This window comes from Elephantulus edwardii, unplaced genomic scaffold, assembly GCF_000299155.1.
Source record: "Elephantulus edwardii isolate Elephantulus edwardi_28Jun2011 unplaced genomic scaffold, EleEdw1.0 scaffold00127, whole genome shotgun sequence".
NCBI classification, from domain to species: Eukaryota; Metazoa; Chordata; class Mammalia; order Macroscelidea; family Macroscelididae; genus Elephantulus; species Elephantulus edwardii.
In genome coordinates, this window is record NW_006399877.1 from 7,413,619 (window position 1) to 7,438,168 (window position 24,550).

Here is a 24,550-nt window from a genome sequence, read left to right on the forward strand (position 1 = left end):
CCTGGGGCCTTATTTTTTTTGCTATTTCCTTCAAAGCAGCTTGAACTTTTTCCTTCATCACCGTAGGCTCTTGCTCATATGTTGTTTCATTAAATTCTTCTATATCTGCCAATTCTTTTCAATACAGTGACTCAGTTTATTCTTTCCATCTTCTTTTAATACCTCCTGGATCATTTAATATTCTGCCTAAAGCAGAATTCGAGGTTTCAATTTGTTCTTCAATTCCTTGAGCTTAAGAAATGCTGAGCGAGTTTGGCCCTTTTGATTTTCTGACTCCAACTCCTTGTACATTTAATTGTAATATTTTACTTTGTTCTCCCATGCTGCCTTTTAAATATAGAAAATACTCAGTAAATATTAATGGCTGTTACCATTGCAAATATTAATGACATTCTTGCTACTCTTTGAATCACAAAATATTAATATGTCACACTTAATTGTAAAATTAAATTAAGGGGGGAGGGTTGGTAGGGGAGAAAAGTGCAATAATGAATGTATGGAAATTTAAAAAAAAAAAAAAAGAGAGAACACAGCTCCACTCAGAGTACTCAAAGTATTAGAGAAGATCATCACTGTCAAATTAGCTGAGGAAACACTGAGCTAAACAGAATTCAACCACTTTTCCTGCAATACTCTCTATAACCTTGCTATGTCAATGCACACCACAACTCTTACGAAACGAGAGTAATCTGGAAGCTTATCTCAGTCCTTTTTGCTATCCAGAGCACATTTCCAGGCCAACATGCAGGGATGTAAAGTAAACATCAGACGCTGGAATGACCATCAAGTGGATCTTTGAACTTGGGGTCTACAGGACACTTCAATCATCAAGTGGGACAAGTTATGAATACAGATTAAAAGAAAGAAATGCAAATGGAAAAAAAGAAAATGTTAAGCCCCACAAGTGGTAAGTAAATATGGAAAGACTTTTACCCTGACAATAAAGGAAAAATGGGAACAACCTTCATGCCCAAATTGGCAAACCATCTAAAATGAAATTTCAAAGTCACTAAATAGAATGATGTAGCTATATGGACAGGAAAATGATATCATGCATTTAAAAAAGATAGATTACATTCAGTAAAAATGACAAGTGCCTCCTAAAAATAAAAAAGCCTGCATAGTTATATGTATGTCTTTCCTCCTTTCCAAAAACACAGTCACTGGTAAACACTGGAAAGGATCACCCAGAAAAAGAACAAAGAGTAGGTAAAAGTCTGAGTCAAAGACAGAAACATTTAAAAGCACATTTTGACTTTCAAAATGTGGCATTTAATACTGCACACCACAGTTACTCTAGGAACAAAGGTAGAAATTGAGAAATCCAAGTAGTTTATAAAATGGAACCTGATTTGGAATGCAGACCGCCTGGCCCTGGGAGCAGAGGTGAGCTGACACTGGTTCTAAAGGGGAAGGTGCCTTCTGGGACTCTCCAGGCTGAGCCCCTGGCAGAGCACTCAGTGGGTGAGTACCTGTTTCCTTCGGGCAAGCTCTTCCTCTTCCCGCCTCTTCCTCTCCTCCTCCTGTTGTCTCCGCAGAATCTCCTCCTGCTGTCTCCGCAGCTCTTCCTGCCTCTTGCGCTCCTCCTCTTCTCGTTTTGCTCTCATTTCTGCCTCTCTCCTCTCCTGTTCCAGCTGTGATGACAGGAGAGTTAACTCAGAAACACAAAGCCAAGTACTGGCCATTGCTATGAGGTATGCAGACACGGCTGCATGCTGGGCTCCTGGGAGAGAGCCCTTCCGGGCAGCACCTCCCCGGAGCTGACAGGCCACACAATACCACCAGGGCAGACCCCGCTCTCCAAGCCTCCCTCTTGTATGCTCTCCCACCTGTGTACCTTCCCCTACCCCACAATGCCGCAGCCTGAGATAACAAGGGAACGTGGCCAAGAGGAAAGAAACCTAAGCGCTCTCTTGGGGAAGCAGTTACTTTTTCTACAAAAGGCTAGTTGTCGGAAGATGTAGCCAGAGGTGACTACAAGGTTTCAACAGCAGTATCACAAAGCTGCTGACATGAAAAATGGTAGAATCCTTGACAATCTAACAACCAGTCACTAAACGAAATCTGCCCTTTAAAGTTTCTGCACAGTAATGATCCAGTACCTTGCCTGTAATCTCACTAACAGTTTCAGTGTAACCTTCACTTTTCTCACCCTCATCCCAATGAGTCTCTCATCCAGATCTCTAGTATTCATTCTCTTCTGCCCCTTTCACCAGCCTAATCCCCACCTTTCCAGAATGGGGGAGGAGTGGATAAATGGCTCCCAGTTACTCTCAACGAACTCCTCCACCCTAATTCCACTGTGTGACATAGTCGGGACACCTCTGGCTGGCCTTTCTCCGCATCTGTAGTCTCCTCTCTCATCATCTATCCTTCAGATCTATGTAGTAGGTACAGTATTTTCGACTACTGCCTTCAACAGCAATTGAATTTTCACTTTACTCTGGCATGCTCAAATCCTTTAACTGAGCTACATCCCAATGCCTTAGTGAACACACTTCTACAGCCCAGGTGAAGTGTTGCCCAGCTAGTGCTTCTCAACCACTTGTCATCCCTGGAAAACGTGTGTTTCCCTTCTACAGACTGTAAGCTCCTGGAAGGACACTATCTTTCATTATGGATGTGTTTGCCACTAAACACTAGAAAACGAAAGATACTGAGGAATTACTCAGGTCCTAGCCACTTATTTATGAAGACAGAGTGACCAAAAAGTTCTGGTGGCCTAGTGGCAAGAAGCTCACTGCAATCCCAAAGGCACAGGATTTGAGGAAACCAGCTGCTCCACAGGAGAAAGGTGGGTAATCTCCCACACAGTTAACTGCCTCTGAACACTCGCTGGAGGGTCATCAATGGGTCAGTTCTGTCTCTACGGTATATAACAACAACACTGTGCTCAAGAACTCTGTCCATGTTCTGGGCAATCCAAGGAGACAATCACAATCTGAGTATGAGGCTGCATTAAAATAAAATCAGAAGAAGGCATAAGAACCCAGAACTCATTACAGTGATGTGACACATATCCTCTTCTCTGAAGTACTAAAATGAAATTCTAGATTCTTGACTCTTCTAGAAAATGGGACTAAAAGATCTCATGGGAATACTGAGCTTTTCATCTCTATGTCTGGAGACTAAGAAATGTGAACAAATACCCCACAGACATTCTGGGATGGACTTTGCATCCTCCTGTGCAAAGCTCAAACCACAGTCCAGGAGTCCTGCAGGCAATGCAATAGCTATTTTCCTACAGACTTCAGAACCTTTTTATCAAGAATAACGAAACACTATACAAGTGGCCATGATTCAGGCCTCACCTTGTTTTGGAGCAATATGCTTCCTGAGCTCCACTAATCATATGGCAGGGGCTGGTTTTTTAAATTTGATGGGGTTTTGTGTGTGTGTGCACACCCATGTTTATTATTGTATTACTCACAACAGCAAAGAGATGGAAGCAACCCAAGTGCCCATCAACCAATGAATGGATAGAAAACCTACAAAAACTAGGGTACATTCACAAAATGGAGTACTACGCAGCATTAAAAAAAAAACATTACACACCATTAGAGAACCTGGAGGACATTATGCTAAGTGAAATATCTCAACCATAAAAGGACAAATACTGCTTAACACCATTGTTATAAAATAGGGGGAGGGGTGTTGGGGAAGGAATAGGAAAGAGTAGATGGTTAATGAACACTGCATTATAACAGATGAGGGGAAGAACTGTCCGAAAGGAATGTATGATTATGCATCTTATGTATGAGAATAATCTGGAATAATGGGTACATTGTAGGGTGGGCTGGAAGTGGGGATCAAGGGATAAAATGTGCAACAACAAAAAAAAAGACAGGAAGATCTACGGGCCTAGGCATAGCAGAAGGCTTGGGCCATTCAATAAGCAGCCTACCAAGCCACCGTCCCAATCCAGGACTGGTTCCAAGTCCAACGCTCTTTCCCACAAATCATGTGAATATTCACTTGCCACATTGGGGATGTTTCTTTTAAACTGCCAAAGGAAGGGGGGGGAAAAAGAGTGGAAACTGACTAATCATCAGCTTTCCCTCATAGCTAGCCTCCTATAAACTGGTTTACAGAGAGCAAAACTAAGTGACAGGCCGCCTCTGTAGGAGCAGTGCCACAAACTTTCGCACCCAAGCACCAAGGAAAAATATAACACACTTAGAAACTGGCCTGGCTAGCAACTTAGAATAGGACTGTGCTGTTTGGGGTTCAAGTATCTTGGCCCTATTCTGATGCGCTTCTTTTTCCTAAAAGGAGCATTCAACACATTCATTTTATATCTGACAACCACCTTAATTATTGATTCCACTTCAGTCATTACAAATTTTTTCTCTTTCACCATTTCCCACATTCCTTCTAACAAGGCATTTTTATAACTTTTCTAATGTTCATACAAACTCACAGTAACAAACCATATACTGACTCCAACCCTCCTTGGAAACTCTCAGAGTAACACTGCAGCCAGAGGATGGTAAAAAGTTGATCTAATGGGTTTTTTTAATAAACAAAAGTTAGTAGCAACCCTGAGGAAGTATCAGCAGCACACTCTCTGCCCCTGTGTTACCCCTGTGAATTTTGGGAATTCACGCAGTATTTCAACCTCTTTCATAATGATACTTCACATAAAACACCACCTACTACCAGTGTATCTTTTACGGGCAACCTCCCATCAAACCTTGGAGGCTCTAATATTATGGAAGGGAAGTGCGCCATTTTTCTCCCTTGGAGCAGCTATATAGTCAAACTACTGACCTTTTGGTTGGTAGTTCAACAGAGAACCAACTGCACTATCAGGGCTCCTTTAACAGACCACAGTAAAGTGCAAATGTAACTTTCACATCACTGAGAAACCATAAAATCCATGTGGATCGCTTTGTCACAATCCTGCTTTAATGTGGAGGTTTGGAGAGGAACCCGCACTATGTCTGAGATATGCTTGTGTCATCAACAATCAATGAATTTTAGTGGCTTTGATGTTTGAGGGTCTTTGCTGAGACACTAACAATCCAGTGAGTGTTCTTAAAGACTCTACATTAAAAAGAGAAAAAAGAACAGCTGGAGAGAGAGGGATCTCGGCAGCCGCAGGCACGTTTGCCACAGGCAGTGAGGGGCACACCTTTGCTGCTTTGGCCTTCTCCATCTGCTGAAGCTGCTCCAGGGCAGGTCCTGGGGTCGTGGTGTCCAATGGAAGATCCCACACGCTTCCACCTTCCCAAACTATAGGACAACAAAGGAGAAAGGAAAGAATGTCAGAGCTTCCACACACAATCACACATCCCTAAGCCTGGTGACAAATGCCACTGCCTTGTTCCTGAAGGAGCAGCACATACAGAGTTCTGCTTTAAAACGGGCCAAACTGCCAGCAGGCCCTAGTTTATGTCAGTTATCTCTCAACGTTATCAAGAAAGCACCAGCTATTTAATGGGCAAAATAATCTAATCATCACAATGTCCTATTTTTCAGATGAAGACACTAAGAGTCAGAAGTGTTTCTGCAACGTTCCCCAAAACACACACATGTGTTTCCATGCAATGACTTAAAGTCAAGTGTAGTGGACTGCATGGCCTGTGGGATTTCCAGAACCATGGCACTCTTCTGTATACCAGCTGGAGAGTGGGGACAGAAAGGGTGCAGCTGAAGCCCAGGCAGGTCTCTTAAGACATATGGTCCTGACCTCCATGGACAGGAGCACAGGGTCAGAGGTGGAAGTTAACCAACAAGAGTTTAGAGTCTGTTTCCTACTTCAGCTCAGTCTCAACATTCTCACTACAGGACTGTTACCGCTGTTTGTACAAAATCAAACATCTAATTTATAAAGGACTTTGACTGTACATAAATCTGGAGGGGAACACTTAATAAGGTACTTATACTTGTTCCAAAAATTGATGGGATACCCACTGACATATTTAAATAAACAGATGCAGCCCTCGACTGCTCAGGAGGCTGTGCTAAGACATCTGGAAGATAGTTACCTGGCCAAAAGACGAAGAGATTCCTATTTGTTTCAATTCCCAAAAAGGGAGATGCAATTAACATCACATGCAAGCAATATCCTGCTTAAGATTATTCATAAATTGCTAGAACAGTAGGACAGAAAACTGCCAGATATTCAAGAGGGATTGTCATGGCACCAGGAAGATCACTGCTGATGTCAGATGGATCTTGGCAGAAAGCAGAGAATACCAGGAGGATGTCAGTGTTTGTTTTACTGACTTTGCAGAGGTACTTAACTGTGTGGATCACAACAAATTATGGCTAACATTGGGAAGAAGGGAACCACAGAATGCGTAATTTTTTTTCTATATAGGTTTTCCATGAGCACAACCAACCAACCCTCCCAAAAACCCAAACACCAATAAAACCTATACTGAGACCAAGAAGCTGTTGTTTAGAAAGAGCCAGGGTACACTGCATGGTTTAAAATTAAGAAAGGTGTGTGTGAGGGCTGTATTCTTTCTCACCTAGTCAATCTATACTATGTATAAATCACTCCAGAAGTCAAACCTCCTAAGGATGTAAAATAAGATTCAGAGAAATTCATCAACAGCCTGCATTATGCAGATGACACAAACTTCCTTGCTGAGAGTAAAGAGGATTTGAAGATCAAGGGCTACAGCCTTCAACACAGACTACACCTCAACAGCAAGAAGCCCTCATCACCAGGTCAACAGGTAACACCTTCATAGATGGAAGAGGGGACTGAAGTTGTCAACAACTTCACTGTACTTGGATTCAAAATCAACACCCTTGATAACAGCAGTCAAGAAATCAAAAGACAAACTGCTTTGGAGAAATGTGCTGTCAGTGACCTCATCAGAATACGAAACAGCAATGTCATTAGCATAAAGACTAAAGTGCATCAGATCCAAGCTACGGTCTTTTCAATTGCTTAGTATACATCGAAAAGCTGGACAATGACTACAGAAAGCAAAACAACTGATGCCTTTGAAATGTAGTGCTGGAGAAGAGAACTGATATCTCATGGTTAGCCCCTGGAGAAAGTGAAACCAGACTGCCCCTGGGAAGCAAGAATAGGGAAACTTCATCTCATACTTCAGGCATGCTGTTAGGAGGGGCCAGACCTTGGAGAAGGAAATCATGTTTGGAAAGGTGGAGGGTGAGCAAAAAAGAGGACAATCCTTAACAAGATTGGCTGACACATGACTGTAGCAACGGGCTCAGGTGCATGACAGACGGAGAAAAGGGCAAAGAATAGGAAGGGTTTCAGGTCCTTTATTCAGAGGGTTGTTATGAGTTGCCGTCAACTCAACAGCTGTAACAACAAAAGTTTGGGGTTTTTATAATCCCAGTGAATATTTTAATAATTTAAAATGAAGGATATGATGCTGGGAAGGGTGGCAGGTTGGAGGAGAGGAAGACCCTCAACTAAGTAGACTGACACTGTGACTGCTGCAATGGGCTGTTGTGTGTCAGGAAGTGTGGGGATGGCACAGGATAGATCAGGTTTCAGATTCCTTGTTCACAGGGTTGCTATGAGTTGTACTCAACTCGATGGCATGTAATCACCACCACCACTAAGAAAAAGAAGGCCAACACAATAAAGAAACAAGGTAAGAAAAGATTCCTGAGGTTTTTCCTGGTGTAATCCTCAGGTCAGTGCTGCTAAGAGGCTAAAAATAACCACATACACACACACCAAAAAAACCCCAAAACCAAAACAACCAACCACCAATGCTTACAATTCGTGAGAACTTAACACTATCTGTACCCTCTTATCAAGACTATGCAAGATTCCAACTATCCACCTCAGCCAAGTACCAGATGTTCACAGAAGTACTGCACTGATATTAACTTTTTTTTTAAAAAAACAACAAGTCAGTCCTACTCAAATTTTCTAATATGATGAAAAAAAAATGGCAGAGAACGAGGCAAGGCATTGTTTTAAACAGATCTTTCTCTCTTATTAAGTCAGTGGCCCTTGCAATGATTCAAATGGATGGCTCACCATTACTTCTGTTCCTATTTGTGTTTTTCACTTTCGCTGAATGATTTGTAACACAAGCTAGAGTAATGCACAAAGTTGACTAAAATATAAAAAATCTGCTCTACTAAATAATTTTTAGTAAATTCTTATAATGCAGTTCAATACTTTCAATTTTTTATTGGGTTTTATTAAAAACTTATTCAAGTGCAACAATGAATGAATGGAAACCCAAAATCTCTGTAAATGTTTATGAAAATTAATAAAATATAATTATAGGAAAAAAAAACAAAACTTATTCAATTATCAAATGGATCTAAAAATATTGGGGGAGAAACACTGAATATAAAAACAAATATTGTTGCTATATGCCACTGAGTTGCTTGCAACTCATAGTGACCCTATAGACAACAGCTCTGAATGTCTCTCTATCCTATGCCAACCTTGTTGTCTATGACACACCTATCATTACCCCAGTCACCCAATCAGTCCATCTCATTGAAGGTCTTCTCTTGCACTGTCCCTCCACCCTTCCAAGCATGATGTCCCTCTCTTCAAGAACTGCTCCCTCCTTGTAACATGCCCAAAGTATGTCAGACGAAGCCTCAGAATCCTTGGCTTCAAGGAGCAGCTTGGTTGAACCTGTTTATTCTCCTGAAAGTCCATGGTATATTCAATAATCTTCTCCAGCACCACTGTCAAAGGCATCAATTCTTTCTAACATCCCTAATCACTGTCTAGCTTTCTGACGCATAGCAAGCAATTGTGAAGACTATGGCCTGAATCAGGCACACCTTGGTCTCCAGACTGACATCGCTGCTCTTCAGTATTCTGGGAGAGGTCCCTGACAAGAGACTTTCCCAATGCAATTTGTCTTCAGATTTCCTGGCTGCTGGTACCTAGTACAGATTGAGAAACCAAGCAAACTAAAGTGAACAGTCTCAATCTCTTCATTGTCTATCATGATGCTGTCATCTGACCCAGTGATAAGAATCTTTGTTTTCTTGATGTTGAGCTTCAATCACATAGAGGGCTTCAGTCCTTGACCTTCAGCAGCAAGTGCTTCAAGGTCCTCCTCAATTTCAGCAAGCAGGATTGTGCCATTGCAAAACGCAGGCTGTTGATTAGTCTTCCTCCAATCCTGACACTACACATCTCCTCATAGAGCCCGGCCACCTAGATGATGTGTCCTGCATATAGATTGAAAGGGTACAGAGATAGGATACATCCCTGTCATACATCCTTCCCAATTTTGAACCATGCAGTGTTTTCTTGCTCTGTTCCAACAACTGCCTCCTGGTCCAAGTGTAGGTTTCACATAAGCACAATCAAGTGTTCTGGGATTCCCATTCTTCTCAGAGTCAGCCACAGTTTGTTGTTATTCACATAGTCTAATGTCTTTGCATAGTCAATGAAACAGACCCTTCCTCTGGTATATTCTGCTTTCAGCCAAGATCTAACATTACCTATAATATCCCTAGTATCACTACCTCTTCTAAACCCACCCTGCACATCTGGCAGTGCTCTGTTGATGTACTGCTCCAGCCTGCACTTGTGGCAGTTCTCTCTTGATGTGCTGTTGCAGTCATTTCTGGATAATTTTCAGCAGAATCTTGCTAGCATGTATTATTGATATTGTAATTTCCACAGTCAGGTCACCTTTTTTTGAATGGGAACAAATACAGATCTCTTCCAGTCAGTTGGCCAGGTGGCTGTCATTCAGTTTTCTTGGCAAACATTAGTGAGCACATTCAGGGCGGCATCTGCTTGTTGAAATATGCCAATTGGTCTGCTGTCAATTCCTGGGGCCTTTTTTTTTTTTTTTGCCAATTCTTTCAGAGCAACTTGAAGATCTATACTAATACTTGTAATAAGCAAGGTCCTAATCTGCATTTTTGGTGGAGGTTGTTTTTTTTTTATTGTGATTGTCACAAAAGTTTCCAAAAAAGCTGGGTTTTCTTTCATTCACTGTTGCGTATTTTCCCCCTCCCTCTCATTCCCCCAATTTCATCTACATATTTACCTGTAGGTTGTGAGGCTGTTGGCTGAAGCTCCCAAATAGAACCAGTATCTGGCACCGACACAGACCTAGTTACTGAGGAAATGACGTTCTGATCAGATATTCTGCAAAAGGGAAATAAAAAATCAACTTGTTCTTGTCATTTGAAAAATAAGATAAAGAAGAATTTCTAGGTTATATCTAACTTCCAGATTCGCGGCCAGTAATCTTTGCACTGTTTATACCAACATTACCAAAGAATCAAAGAAAAAGAGAGACGCATAATCATTAGATGATGACGAATATTATTATTATTTATTGTAAAATAGTGATTTCTAAAAAGTGGCTACAGCATAACACTGTAATGGGAGGGGTAGGGTGGGGGGAGCCCTCAGGATCCAAAAACAGAAGTCAAAGGATCTCTCTTTTTAGTTCTGTCTCTTAAGAGTTTTTCTGTGTGCCATGTTAACCACGCCTTCCTTTTACCCCTCTGTAAATCAGATCCTAACACCCAACATGCTGAACCTCACAGGAAGGGCTAAACTTCAAACGCATTGCCATGCCAGTTTTGATTAAACTGGACAGGAAAGTCTTTGAGGGTAAAGACTGATACTTTTTCAGGGCATCTAACACATACCAAATGAATTACAGTAAGAAAACATTGAAATGTAAGGTACTTGGTCTAATTTGCTTATCTTCAGATGACACATCTTAATGCACTCTTCTCCAGTGTGCTCATCTTTCTTTAGCCATTCTTCCACATTTATCACCTATGTGCCCCTACCACACGCAGGTTATGTGTTAAATGTGAGTACTCTGACTCCCAAACTTGGGCCCTTCAGCAGGGCTCCCCTCTTCTCTGCCTTCCAGCACACACCCTGAGACATGTGGGGAATGGCACCCACCTCATCTTCAGAGCCTGGAACTGCTGGAGGAGGAGTGTCAGCTGCTGCTGTTGCTGGGAAGACAGGGCCGCTTTCTGCTGCTGAGCCAAAACCTGGGCATACTGTTGTCTTCAAAGTAAAGAAAGAGCGTCACCTTTCTGTCCGCATGTCATCTTTCCACCCTCATTCCAAAAAACCCACTAGAAATAGTTATCAGTCTATTTTACAACTCCTTTTGATAGTAACAGTCAAATGAGATAGTGTAATCCATCCTAGAAATAATGGAACTTATAGCTGCCATGTCACTGATCAAAAAAGCAAAGATGAAAGTAGAAAACATCAAAATTAGCCAATTCCCTCAAGAAGACATTACCCTTTTATGAGAAAGTTAAAACATTCAAACTAACAGCTATTTCCATACAAGCACCCTCTATGCAATGAACAAAAAAATTTTTATTTCCACATCTCAAATATTACTATTAGATCAGCAGTGAACAATGGTTTTCTATGAAGTACCAGGCAGTAAGTATTTCCGCCTTTTACAGGCCTTGTATTGTTGTAATCAGTTTGGGTGCTGTAGCACCAAGACAGCCTGGGACAGCAGGGGATATATGACTACTCCCTTTGTGTGCTCTCATCAAGCAGAGTGCCTGGATGGGGCAACTCCTTAAGTGCTGCACCAGAAGTAGAAAGGCTGGCAGTGGGAACCCACTTAGAAGGGCATCCTCAGAAGAAAGGCCTAGTGACCCGCTTCCAAAAGGTGCTCCTTGGAGCACAGATCCACAATGCACACATGCAGGTGCCCCAAATCGAACTGCAGCAGGGCATTTAAAGTTGTTGTTTTGTTGCTTCTGTCACTCGATTCTGACTCCTGGTGCCTCTGGTATGCAGAGTGGACACATGCTTTTTAAAGGTTCAGACCTCTCAGAAGCAGATCATCAAGATGTTTCCTACGGTGACTCTTTGTGGCCTCAAACCTTCAACCTTCTGGCTATTAGCCAAGTATATAACTACTTATGCCACTCAGGGACCCCCCAGATGCTGATAAAACTCTCTAATACTGCATAAAATCTGATCCACAGTTTGCCAACCTTAGCACCAGATGAACCAAAAACTCTCGTTTCATCTATGAAAATAGTAAACAGCATCAATAGTTGTGCTGTGATTCTACACCACTTGTAACAGCATAAACTTTAACTTTCATTCCTTCTCTTTTCTTTCACAGTGGCATTCAAAGCTCAGCTGCTCAGGTAGCACTTAATTCATAAATAGTTTATTGGTCCTTGGTTTTAAGAGCAAAAAAAGTTTGCTAAACCATAGTTGTATGATAACTTCTGGTATTTAAGAGAGGAGATGATAAGACAGATTTGGGAAAGCATAGTAAACAAGTAACATGCCACTAGTGTTAGCAGACACAAAGGGAGTTCTCCGTGCTATAGTAGGTGGGACCCAACCACAGACTCCATCCAGTGCCCCCCTGGTGCTGCTGGGCTGTGCTCCCTCCTGCACCAGTATGGTCGCTGTACCAAGAACCACCGCCTCACCCCACCCCTGCACCAGTGCGCTCACTGTGTCTAGACTCCCCCCTGCACCAGTGCGCTCACTGTGTCTAGACTCCCCCCTGCACTATTTTACTCACTGTATCTAGACTCTTCCCTGCACCAGTGTGCTCACTGTATCTAGACTCTCCCCTGCACCAGTGTGCTCACTGTATCTAGACTCTCCCCTGCACCAGTGTGCTCACTGTATCTAGACTCCTCCCTGCACCAGTGTCCTCACTGTATCTAGAACTCCCTCCTGCACTAGTGTACTCACTGTATTAAGAACTGCTGGTACTGAAGGTGCTGCATCTGGTATAATGCTGTGAGTTCCTGCTGTCTGTTTAGTCGTTCCTGGTCCAACTCACCCTTGAGAGTAAGGGGTGGAGAAGAAAAGCCATTAAATAAATTGCAAAGAACAGAAAAATAAAAGCCATTCGATTCAGAGTTTTCTAAAAGTAAAATGAGCATCAAAACTTTCGTCTTCAGCCTCAAGTTACCCCCCAAAATCAAGCATTTTAAAAACTAAGAAATATCATCTAGTGGAATAAGGTGCCATCTACATTATAACAGACTTCTTACAGTAGAAACAAATTCAGTTAATTGCTGTTGAGATGAAAGCCACGCCACTCATAGCCGATCCTTCAGAAGATTGTCAGAGGCTGTAAATTATGAGGAGGAGACTATCCACTTTTCTCATATGAAGCAGTTGGTGGATTCTAATTGCTTGCCTTTGGGTGTTAACCCAACTCCTTAGTCACTAGTCCACCAGCGCTTCCTCATGGTAAAAGAAGATTCTCATTCCCTGTGCAGAATTCTCCTCTTGCCCTTGAGTGTCATATTGAATTCTGTATATTACAACACCTAGAAAGTGGTCTAATTTTCTAATTTACATACTAGAGCCTGATGGAAGCCTGAGCCTATGACCCTTAGTCCCCTTTCAAGCTTCAAGTCTGAAACTGAAATCACTCGTGACTCAACGTCCAGCTCAACAGGCCTTAAAGTGATCTAGAACGCCAAGGAGGCATACACTTCTCAAAACAATTGCTCATACAAGAGCAAAAGGGCAGTATTTGCCCAGGGATAAAGCTCAAAAGGCAGGAAAAGACCAAAGAACAAACTGAAACAAGGAAAGCAAGTGGGAAGAGTGATGTTACATTATGGGGGTTGTAGTCTATTTCACAAAGCATAATTTGTATGAACTGTTGAATGGAAAATCAATTTGCTCTGAAATTTTCACTGAAATTACAAGCAAAAGCTAACATGAACAAGAAAAATGTGGCTTACAAACTTGAGAGGGAATGTAGAAAATTAAGAAATTAAAACTCTATAAGGGAGGAGTACTATTATCTCAGAGATGAAGGAAATACTCAGGTTGATCCTTTAAAATGGCACATGACAAACGGAGTCAGACTACAAGGATGCCTTCTTCAAGATATCAGTCACTTTGAAATGAAAGAGAATATGAAAGTACTTTGAAAATGGCTTCTCTACACACAAAGTAGCTTCTATTACTATCAGTACATATAGGTTAGAAATGATAAAAGAGAGGATAGAAAAATTCTATTTTTCAGCCTGTAATTCAATAGCCAAGGCTGGGATTTAAATCTGAAAAAGTTTAAAAAAGGGAAAAAAAAGATGAAATATGAAAATTATTATAAAAATAAAATAAACTGGCTTTTGGCAACCAGCTGTGAATTGTTACACTATTCTTTTACACCGCTTACAGTTTGGAAGTTACAATTTATCAGGATCACTGGAAAAACAGATTTTTTCCCCCCCAATAAATGCTGAAGGAGGAAAGCTGTCCTAGAATAACGCCCAACTCTGATGACAACATCCAGGACTCAGTCCTAGGTAGTTCTCCTTAGAACAGAGCCAGCAAGACACTGACAGAAAGAAGAGTTTCCCACAACTTTTTTCAATAATGCAGTTATGACCCAGGCTCAGCCTCAAAGGTCAAAAAGACAAGAAATGGACCAGACTAAGCAAATTATCCAGCACACAATGACCTTTCACTGCTGCCCTGCCAGAACAAAAGGCCATTCCAACTTCAGGGAAAGGAAGATTTAAATTTGGTATCTAAACCTGTAGACTATGTTGCTGCTGGGTTCTCTAGACTTGAGAAGCAACCCTATGAACAATAGCTCTGAACCCTATCCTATCCTGTGCCATCCACATATTTCCTAACAAACCAGAGCCCACAGAGGCAGTCACTGTGTCAATCCACCTGGTTGAGGGTCTTCCTCTCTGTCACCAACCATCCGCCTTTCTAAGCACCATGTCCCTCTCCACATGTCTGAAGTATATGAGGCGAAGCTTTATTGCTTCCAAGTAGCAATTTCTTGCTGCACTTTATTCAAGACATATTTGTTTGTTCTTTTGACAGTCTATGGGATGTTTAGTGATTTCCAATGCCATAGCTCAAAGGCATCAATTCTTCTTCTGTCATCCCTATTCACTGTAGACCTCTCAGGTGCACAGCAAGTGATTATAAAGACCATGGTCTGAATCAGATGCACTTTACTCTTTAAATGGACATCACAGCTCCTCATTTGGAGAGATTCCTGACTGCAGTTTCCCAGTGTAACATGTCTCCTGATTTCCTGACTGCTGGTACCAAGGGTGTTGATTGTGGATCCAACTAAAATGAAGCTGTTGGCAGTTTTAATCTTTTCTTGCCTACAGGTCCAGTGGTAAGACTTTTTGTTTTCTTGACACTGAGATGCAATCCTTATTGAAGGCTGTTATTATTCTTTGATCTTTTACAACAAGCCCTTCAAGTCCTCCTTACTTTCAGCTAGCAAGGTTTTGTCATCTTTTTCTGATCTTGGTGGCACATTCTTTTTTATAGAGTCTATCTTCCCAAATAATTTGCATAGCATACAGACTGAATAGGCAAGGAGATAGAACACAACTCTGATGTACTCCCTTCTTAATTGTAAACCATATAGTGTTCCCTAGCTCTGTTCGCACAACAGCCTCTTGGTCTAGGTACAGGTTTTGTGTGAGCACAATTAAGTGCTCTGGGACTCCCGTTCTTCTCAATGTTAACCATAGGTTGTTATGATCCACAAAGTCAAATGTCTTTGCATCATGACATTTTTCTAGTATACTTTCAGCCAGTAGCCTTATGACAATGTAGGCAACACACAGTGTTCATTCATTTTTACATGAATTTACAACAACTACATCATTTCGGAAATAATCCCCTGTAGTCACTCTGCCTACTCACCTTCTCATCTAGACCACCACTCTTCAAAGTTTAAGCCTCAACCCATCAGCGTATCTGAGCTGTGTCAACACCAGTGGCTTTAAAAAAATAAACAAAAACCCCCAACTAACAGCACATTTGCATTGTACATAGTACAAAACCTTTCATGAAAATTTATACATGTTACAGTATGACACAGTGCAGAATGATGACAGTAAACACATTATTTTAATGCAGGTTTGAGAGTCATCATCCTCATCTACCAAACACACTGAAGCCTACAGGGCCTGTGACTTATTCACCTTCATCTCATGAGAACGAAGCACAAGGCTGTGCCTTCAGTGAGTGAGTGAGTGAGGAAGAAAGAACAGTGGTGGATCTTCCCACAGAAACCAGAGCACACACCAAAGGTTTCTAACTGCAGCCCTTTTACCTATAGCTAGTCCTATGAGACTCACCAGCCTGAACACTGAAAAGTGAGATGCTGTTCCAGACTCTCCACTAGGGGTAGCTAGGCGGGAGAGAGGGCAAAAGAACTGCACCTGCCAAAGTGGCCAGCATGCTAAGGGGTCACTAGCATTATGTTCTGTTTTCAATTAAAATAGCAAGTAGCTAATAGTCAAAAAGGGAAGAAATTCCTCAAAACCCTGTGAAGCACTGGAATTTTATATTATTTATACTTTATAAAGAAAGTAGAGCTTTCTTTAGGGAGCTTTGGTGACCTAGAACTCAAAGGCATGCAAGTTCAAATCCACTAGCTACTCCATGGGAGAAAGATGGGCAAGCTCCTCGGGACAAATTACTGCCTCTGAAAACCTACAAGAGGGGTCAACTGACAGTTGGTTCAGACTCCACGGCACACAACAGCAGAGCCTGCTTTGTTTTATACCTCAAATTCAGAAATTTTTTTAAGAAAGCAAGAGGCAAATAAAGAAGAGTAAATACAAACAATTCAGCCCTACTGAAGCACAGAAGGTGAAGGAACATTCTGAGAAGAGCTTAAAAAGGTAAAGAATTAGACCTTACCTTTTAACACTGGCCTTCATTCTATAGTGAGAGGGAAGGTTACTGAAGGATAGTTTCTTGGAGTTTGAGAATGAAATGAGCACAGTATTTGAATTTTGAAAGATCATTAGAGACACAATATGCCGTCTGATTCAAACTTCTCATCAGTTTCAGTAGCTTTCAATGTACCACCGTGGCTTCTTCCTCATTCTTATCATCTGGGTCTGCTTCCATCTCTACTATATTTCAGGTGAGTTTATGGCACTTACCATGTGAGGAGGGGGAGCTGGGCCAGGCGAGAAGGGCACTCTTCCCCACATTTTCATGATATCACCAAGAGGCTGGAAGCTTTCATCACATGCTCTCTTCACCAATAAAGACATGGTAAAATAGCCCGCCTGAAACCATTCTGCCATCTCCTGATTATTGAACGGACCTAGAACAGCATCAGTTAAACAGAAGGGGAATAAGAATCCTATTAGGCATAAAGTTGGGGGAAAAGATTTTGACCCATATCCTGGGTAACTATAACACCTCTTCAGGTGTCGCCCAGTGAATACTTGTTATGGTACCTTAATTTAATTCACTTCTCAAGGGGGTCAACAAGTGTCTAATTAATAAAATAGAACAAAAAAAATTGTTAAGTAATCCAACTGTTTATATATCCCAATTTTTCAGTCATGCTTTACTAATTATTAGGTATATAAGGGTCTTTGCCTCACTCAATCGGTACAAGTCATTTGCTGGAGAAGTGTAATACAAACAAGAAAAATACTATGTACTTTGTTAAACTATGGATCACTTGGGCACAGAAAATATTAACCTGCTCTTTTCAAATTTTTATTTTCTGATAGAGATTAATTATTATACAATAATTATATATATTATCATATATATTTTTTTAATTCTTAATTATTATGACTAGGGCAGATTATAAACATTTAGATAAAACAAAAATTAAGCTGTGCAAGTAAGATTAAACCTCTTGGTAGGGGGAATAATTTTCTTTAAATATTTTTACTATAAATATTGCCAAATATTTTCTACATGAAATTAATAAACAAATGCAATCTTATCAGCAAACCACTCATTCCAATTAATTACTAAACTCTAGGGACTGTTTACAAGAGAAAATAAAACCAAGTCCCAAAAATCTCACTTCAGAAAAGATAAAGCAGACATACCATCCCCTCTTTGTACTGAGAAGTAGAACTGAAAATCCTGGATATTAAAAATCAAACCAAAGAAGGCTGAACGGTGGAGAGAATGGCCAAAGGATCAGAAAAAAAGCTAGCTCAGCAAGATGGAAAAAATTTGACAAGAATCACTGTATTTCAGGCAAAGGAGGGAGGTAGTGTGGAAGGGTAGGGAGAGGAATGGCCCTATTGCACCCACACCAGGAAAGGCAAAGTGGGAGTTAAAATGTCTACCATCACTAGGCTCCAATGAGACACTACTCTCACCAGGATAGCGAAGAACAAGCTAAACTTTCAACTAGTTAAGTCACCAGCTCCTGCCTCTACAGAAAGAAGTAAAACAGTCCTCTTTAGATACTAAAAACGCAATCCAGAATATGATACTCTGCAAAAATGTACTTTAGAAATGAATACAAATCAAGATCATTTCATGTAAAGAAATGCTAAGAAAACACAGTACCAGAAGACCTACCCTCTCAAAGGCAGGCCAGAGACATTGTAAACAGAAAGGACAGAATCTTGGAATATGAGGGAGAACAACAACAAAATAATCTATAAGTAAACAAATTCCTTTTCCTACTGAGTTTTCTAAATCATATTTGAGGATTAAAACCAAAATTGTAACACTGACAGTTCTCAGTTAAGTGCAGAGGAAAGAAAAGTAGTACTTGGTACTATGAACAAGAATGAAGAAAGGTAAGGCTATGTACTTCACTGACTACACCATTTATGAGTGGGGTGACTTGTGGGTATGTGTGAGGGGCCAGAACCAACTCAAATCTGACTCTACAGTCAGTTTTCAGAGGCTGTAAACCACACAGGAGGAGACTGCTAAGCTTTCCTCCACATAACAGCTGGTGGATTAAAATCTCCTGCATTTGAGTTGACAAGGCAACTATGAAAATAACTATAAAAGGAGACATTCTGAAACAATGAATGAAAGCCAAATAGAACTTTTCTGTAAAAGTTCATAAAAATCACAATTAAAATAAAAAAAAAATTTAAATGAGACATTCAAAAACACTATAGAAAAATAAAAATGGAATGGGGTAAAAAAAAAAAGGAACCCAAGAAAAAGGGGAAGAAATGAACAAACAAAAAATACTTAAACCCTCACATCTCAATAATTACATTACATGGTCTAAATACACCAATTAGAAAAGAGATAGACAGAGTATATTAAGAACATGACTCAAACACTTGCCATCTATTAGATAATGATGCAGTCAAACTGAAAGAAAAAGGTTAAAAAAACCCACAAAACCAAACAACCACTCAAACCCTAACCAAAGGAAAGCAGGAGTGGTCACACTGTCAGATAAAGAAGACTTCAAGCAAAGTACATTACACAATGATAAAAGGGTTCATCTGTAACTTTAAAGATGCATATAAAAACAACTGTGAGATATCATCTCACCCCAGTAACAATAGGAAATTCAACGGAGCAGCAAACAACAAATGCTGGCGAGGTGGTGGAGAAACTGGAACCCTTATCCACTGCTGGTGGGAGTGTAAAGTGGTGCAACCTCTATGGAAGGCTGTAAGGCGCGCTTTCTCAAAAAGTTGCAACTAGAAATACCGTTTGACCCAGCAATTCCACTACTGGGAATATACCCCAAAGAAACCCTAACTGCCACTCAAGCAGCTATTTGTACACCCATATTAATTGGGCTTTGTTCACTACAGAAAGAGTTGAAAACAGCCTAAGTGCCCATCAACAAACGAATGAATAGAGAAACTGTGGTATATTCACACAATGGAATACTATGCAGCACTGAAAAACAAGGATGGGTGACCCTGGAGGACATGATGTTGAGTAAAATATCTCAAGTCATAAAATGACAAATATTCCATAATGCCACTGTTATAACACAGGACTGGCATGGGGGTTGGGGGGAAACAAAGGAAAGAGGGGATAAATAATGTATACTGCATTCAAACAGATGAAGGAAAGAACTATTTAAAAGGAATATATGATTAGGTATTTTATGTATAACAAAAGTCCAGAATAAGAGCTGCACAGCAAAGCAGACTGGGGGGAAGATGTGAAATTGTGCAACAATGAAAGAATTTTTTTTCAAAGAGAAAAGCGAACTTGAGGGGAAAGGAGGAAAATAGTGCAACAATGAGGGAATGGTAAACTCATTAAAATCGCAACTAAAATAAAAAAATTAATAGTTTGACAACACTTTTAGCAAGTTAAAAAAAGGAAAAAGAAGCACATAGCAAACAAGAGAGCTGCAAAATATATGAAGAAAAACTGTCTGAGAAATGAATAAATCACAAATATAAAGACTTAAAAGTCCTGCTAATTCTGTCAATAACTGAAAACCAGCAAAGATAAAGAACTCAGCACTACCAAGAGCCATCTTTTTAAAAAAATAATGTCTACAAGACATTCCAGCATATGGAAAATAGTAATTTCTTTCCCTATTGGCATCCACAGAACATAAGCCAAAAAAAGACTCTCTTCTGGGTGATAAAATAAATCTCAATAAATGTTTAAAAATCAGAATTATATAATATAATCAAACTAGAACTATAACAAAGATAAAAGGAAAATCTTCAAATGCTCTGAAACCAAACAACTTTGAAATAATCTATGGTTAAAGAAGGAAATCTAAAGAAAATATTTTCAAATTATACACACACACACATACTCTCTCTTTTATGAATACCTACATGTATGTATATATAAATTGAACCAAATGAAAACACACTATAAATCAAATACTGTGGCACAGCTAAAGCAATGCTGAGGAAAATTTATAGTATTAAATGCTTACATTAAAAAAGAGAAAAAGCCTCAAATAATTTAAGCTCCCCCATCAAGAACCTAGAAAAGAGCAAAATACAGCTTAAGCAAGGAAAAGGGAAAAAATAGTAAGGAGCAGAAACCCATGAAACTGACAACAAAAATAGAAAACAACAATGAAACAAAGAAGCAATTCTTTAAAAGATCCGTACAATTGACAAACTTCCAATAAGAATGACGAGGGACAAAAAAACCACCATTATTATAAAAATTGAGAGTGAATTTGGTTTATCATTACAGAGCCTAATAAATATCAAAAAGCAAAGGGATGCCACAAAACAACTCAAGAAATACAGACTTACCTGACTAGAGCTCCAGCTGGGAAGACTACCCTGAAGGGGTCTGTAGTATTTTTCTTACATCCCTATCACACTATTAACTTCTGCCTTGCATTTAAATTATTTTCACTGAGCTTTGCCCTTCACCAAAAAGTAAAAATTATTACAGATGAAATATATTTTAAAGTCTTCTAATATATTAAGAACATAATCAAAGCTTCCTCTTACAGAAGCTAAAGGTAATGACAAACTTGTTTACCTTTAAAAGTAGAAAGGAGTGTTTCTTTTACTTTTGAAAGAGAGGAGCGAACTGGGGGGGGGGCATGGGCAGGGAGAGAAGGGCAGCAATGAATGAATGGAAATCCAAAATCTCTGTAAATGCTCATTAAAATTATTAAAAAAAAAAAAAAGGTAGAACGCAATGACCTACCCTGAATTTCCCCTTGGGGATCTTTGTAATACCATTTCTGCATTGCTTCATGCATTAACGGAATTGACACTCCTTTTGCTCTGTGTTCTTGCAGTTTTGATGCCAATCTCTCATCATCTAGTGCACTGTCTTGGAGATAAGCCACCATCTTTTCAGCTTGCTAACAGTAGAAGAATCAGGCCAGGGCAGGAGAGAGAAAAATGAATTCAAGATGCAAATACGCTCAAATTAATACTTGGATGTATAACGTCTGCCTTTTTTGGACTACTTGATCTGTGAAAAACACTATGCAAAGATCATAGCAAGAACAATTTAAGTTTTCCAACAATGCTAGGAAATAGATACGCCCATTTTACAGAGGAAACTCAGAGGTTGAGTTTTAATCAGGGTCTCTAAGTTTTTAAGTTACAACAAACTGAACACATATTGAAACTCAAATTAGTCAGACTTAAAGCCCAAGATTCTAAATGACACACCAAGAAGAGTGCCTTTCAAACAAGTAAGTCATTGGTCAATTCTAAAATCTATAAAAACATGAATGGTTAAACAAAAGGCCCAATTAATATAATTACAAATAATACTTTTTGACGTTTTATTAGGATAGTATCTATCCCTTCCTTCAGTATCTAAACCTACAGGAAAGAAATTCTTTTGTAGGATGGAAGCTGTCATCATATTACACACACAACCATGGTATACTCAATCTTGGGAAAAAACGAGAGTTGAGTACTAGTGTTCTGAGAGTTTAATAAGCAACCTTCTCTACTACACTGGAGGCAAAAAGTACAGAATACAGAGACCCCATCCACAGCTGCTTGTATTCGCCATTTTTGGCATTCCATTAATTTCCAAAAAGAAAAAAGAAAAACAGCTAAGGGCGATCTCAGAAGAGCAAAAAATAACCTGACATAATGACTACTAAATAGCAGAAACTTATAAGCATGAAATGATTTGAAAGACAATTACCCAAATAAATATTAGACATACAAACAACTTTTCTAGTACTTAAACTGGAGTGCACAAAAAAAATTCTATTTTTAAATAGCCATTTAATGCTTTTTAATTTTTATCTGAGTTTGAAAAGAGAGAGGGAGGGAGGGTAAAAAAAGAACAGCAGCTGAATGACTTTACCTGCTCCAGATGTTTGAGACCCTCTTCATCATCTGGCTCTGTGGTAACACTACCCATTCCGGGAGCACCGACAACTGGTGTTTCAACTGGCCGGAGGGCAGGGCTAGGATTGGGAACAGGAGGTGGAAGTATGAGAAGCGCAGAGTCGGTATCTGCAGGGATCTGTGACAGGGGCGGTTGGACATCAGGAACCATTTCTAGAGGGGAAAAAAATGTAGACAGATGAAATCTTGTGAAATTAGGGAAATTAAAGAGACTCTTAAGAAAGAAACAAAGCCCTCTTCCAGTCTCAAGTTGAGTAGCCTGCTAACTGGGCCCAGCAGAAATGTGAATCTGAACAACACTGAAGACGTTCTCACCCAGAGTGACAGAATTTCATCCATACAGTGGCAAGTTACAAGGCCCTTCCTCGGTGCCTACCTGCGTCACTATAGTACCTTCCTACGGCTCTAAGTTGGACTCCTATAGCAAAGGATAAAAGGTCTAATTTCTCCTGTACAACAGGTCTCCAAAGAGAAAAAAGATAATGAAGTATCCAAATCTCAGAGACAACACTTCCTATCACCAAAACCTTTACAGACATATCTCTAATTACTTTTGAGTAAGTACTGATTTCAAGTCCTAATTACGATCAACCACTAAATTACAATTTTAGGCTCATGAAAAGCACAGGGAGGCTTGCCTGGACAGTGCAGGACCGTCTTCTCAGTAAAGAACACAGATGAGCTCCTATTTCTAACTTCTCAGTGTTTGAGAAGGAAAGGGGATGGAAGTAATTAGATACAACTACAGTTTCTCCTTTGAGCCCTTGTTTGTTCAGTTAGAGATAGCTTCTCTGAATTCCTGCGTCTCACTCTCCCCTATCTGTGCCAAACTTCTTAAAAGGACATTCAATACATCCTGTCTTGACTTTGACCACCACCCACAACTGCTACACTTTCATTCCCATCTCCCAAGGAAAGCTGCTCCCTTCAATAAAAAGCAATGACTTGTCTTAGTCCTCACTATCTGTATAGTTGCATCTTGGAGATCTGTCTTTTACTATTTATAGAAATCTGCTGAACAGAAGACTGATGGTTTCAAGAGGCCTATTTATGCCCCTTGTGTCTCTATGTTCCCTACAGACTCGAAATCTACAGGTGTCAAAATCTCAGAAGCTTTCTCAAAAATATACATGTCCAGGTATTTACCTTCAAACCCTTACATTTAAGGGTAACGTTTTAACCCTTATAATTAGTCATTCTATGGATGAAATTTTGTCATTGTGAGGAAAAGAAAACTCCCACTACTCTTCCCAATACATAATACAACTTCAATACAGTTTCATTGTTCACAACACACTTCATAGTTCTGCCAGGTCCATCTAGCACTATCAATCTCATTCTGCGCTGAAAAGTTCTCCTCCTTTATTTTCTTACTCTCAATGCTCCTAACTCCGTTTCTGCCTCTGAACCTTATTCCTCTGGCTCCTCTTTATCGAATTCCTAAAATTAGAGATTACTCAAGATTCTATTCAGAGTGTACTCAACTCACCCCTAGCAAAGTATATTTAATTGCTTAAATCTCTCTTCTTCTCCTCTCTGGTCCTAAACTTTCCCATCTTCTTTTCGGCTCTCATTCACAGAACTTGCTTTCCTGCCATCTCTTTCTATTTCTCACTAGGTCCTCAGAACCAATGCATAAACTCAACTTCCCATCTTCTCTCCCAAGTATGTTTCCCTATTAATAGCACCTTGGTTACTCTCCATTATACTCTGAAAGCCAGGCAAGCACTAGGAGCATTTCATTTCCTCTCTCTCCCCCTCCCTCTTTAAGATGTAAAAAGTGCACTGTCCCCACTGTGGGTGATGCAGCAGCCCATGCGCCTTGACAACAAGCTGCCCTGCACACAGCTGACAGATCCAGGTCCCCACATTCTTTTAAAACTTTCTCCTTGTCACACCTTGCCTACCACTATGTGGCAATTTCTGCACAGTCCCACATCACCTTCACTTTCTGTTCCCTAATCCTGAGATGCCCTGTCCCAGTTCATTTTATGACCTAGCTCCAAATTCTAATTATTCAAAGACAAACTCAAACATGATCTACCTCCTGAAATCT

The 24,550-nt window shown here is 40.1% G+C and overlaps 1 protein-coding gene across 1 annotated transcript in view; it reads right to left on the reverse strand.

The window, feature by feature from the left end:
- Positions 1-24,550, reverse strand: part of GIGYF2 (GRB10 interacting GYF protein 2) — a 108,044-nt gene that overhangs the window by 30,491 nt on the left and 53,003 nt on the right. The window contains exons 11-18 of the mRNA XM_006893534.1: positions 22,451-22,647; positions 21,320-21,479; positions 16,870-17,036; positions 12,659-12,750; positions 10,865-10,972; positions 9,984-10,084; positions 5,135-5,235; positions 1,473-1,634 (exon numbers count right to left, since the gene is read on the reverse strand). Coding sequence (XP_006893596.1) covers positions 1,473-1,634; positions 5,135-5,235; positions 9,984-10,084; positions 10,865-10,972; positions 12,659-12,750; positions 16,870-17,036; positions 21,320-21,479; positions 22,451-22,647 — 1,088 coding nt within the window. The remainder of the gene's footprint in view (positions 1-1,472; positions 1,635-5,134; positions 5,236-9,983; positions 10,085-10,864; positions 10,973-12,658; positions 12,751-16,869; positions 17,037-21,319; positions 21,480-22,450; positions 22,648-24,550) is intronic.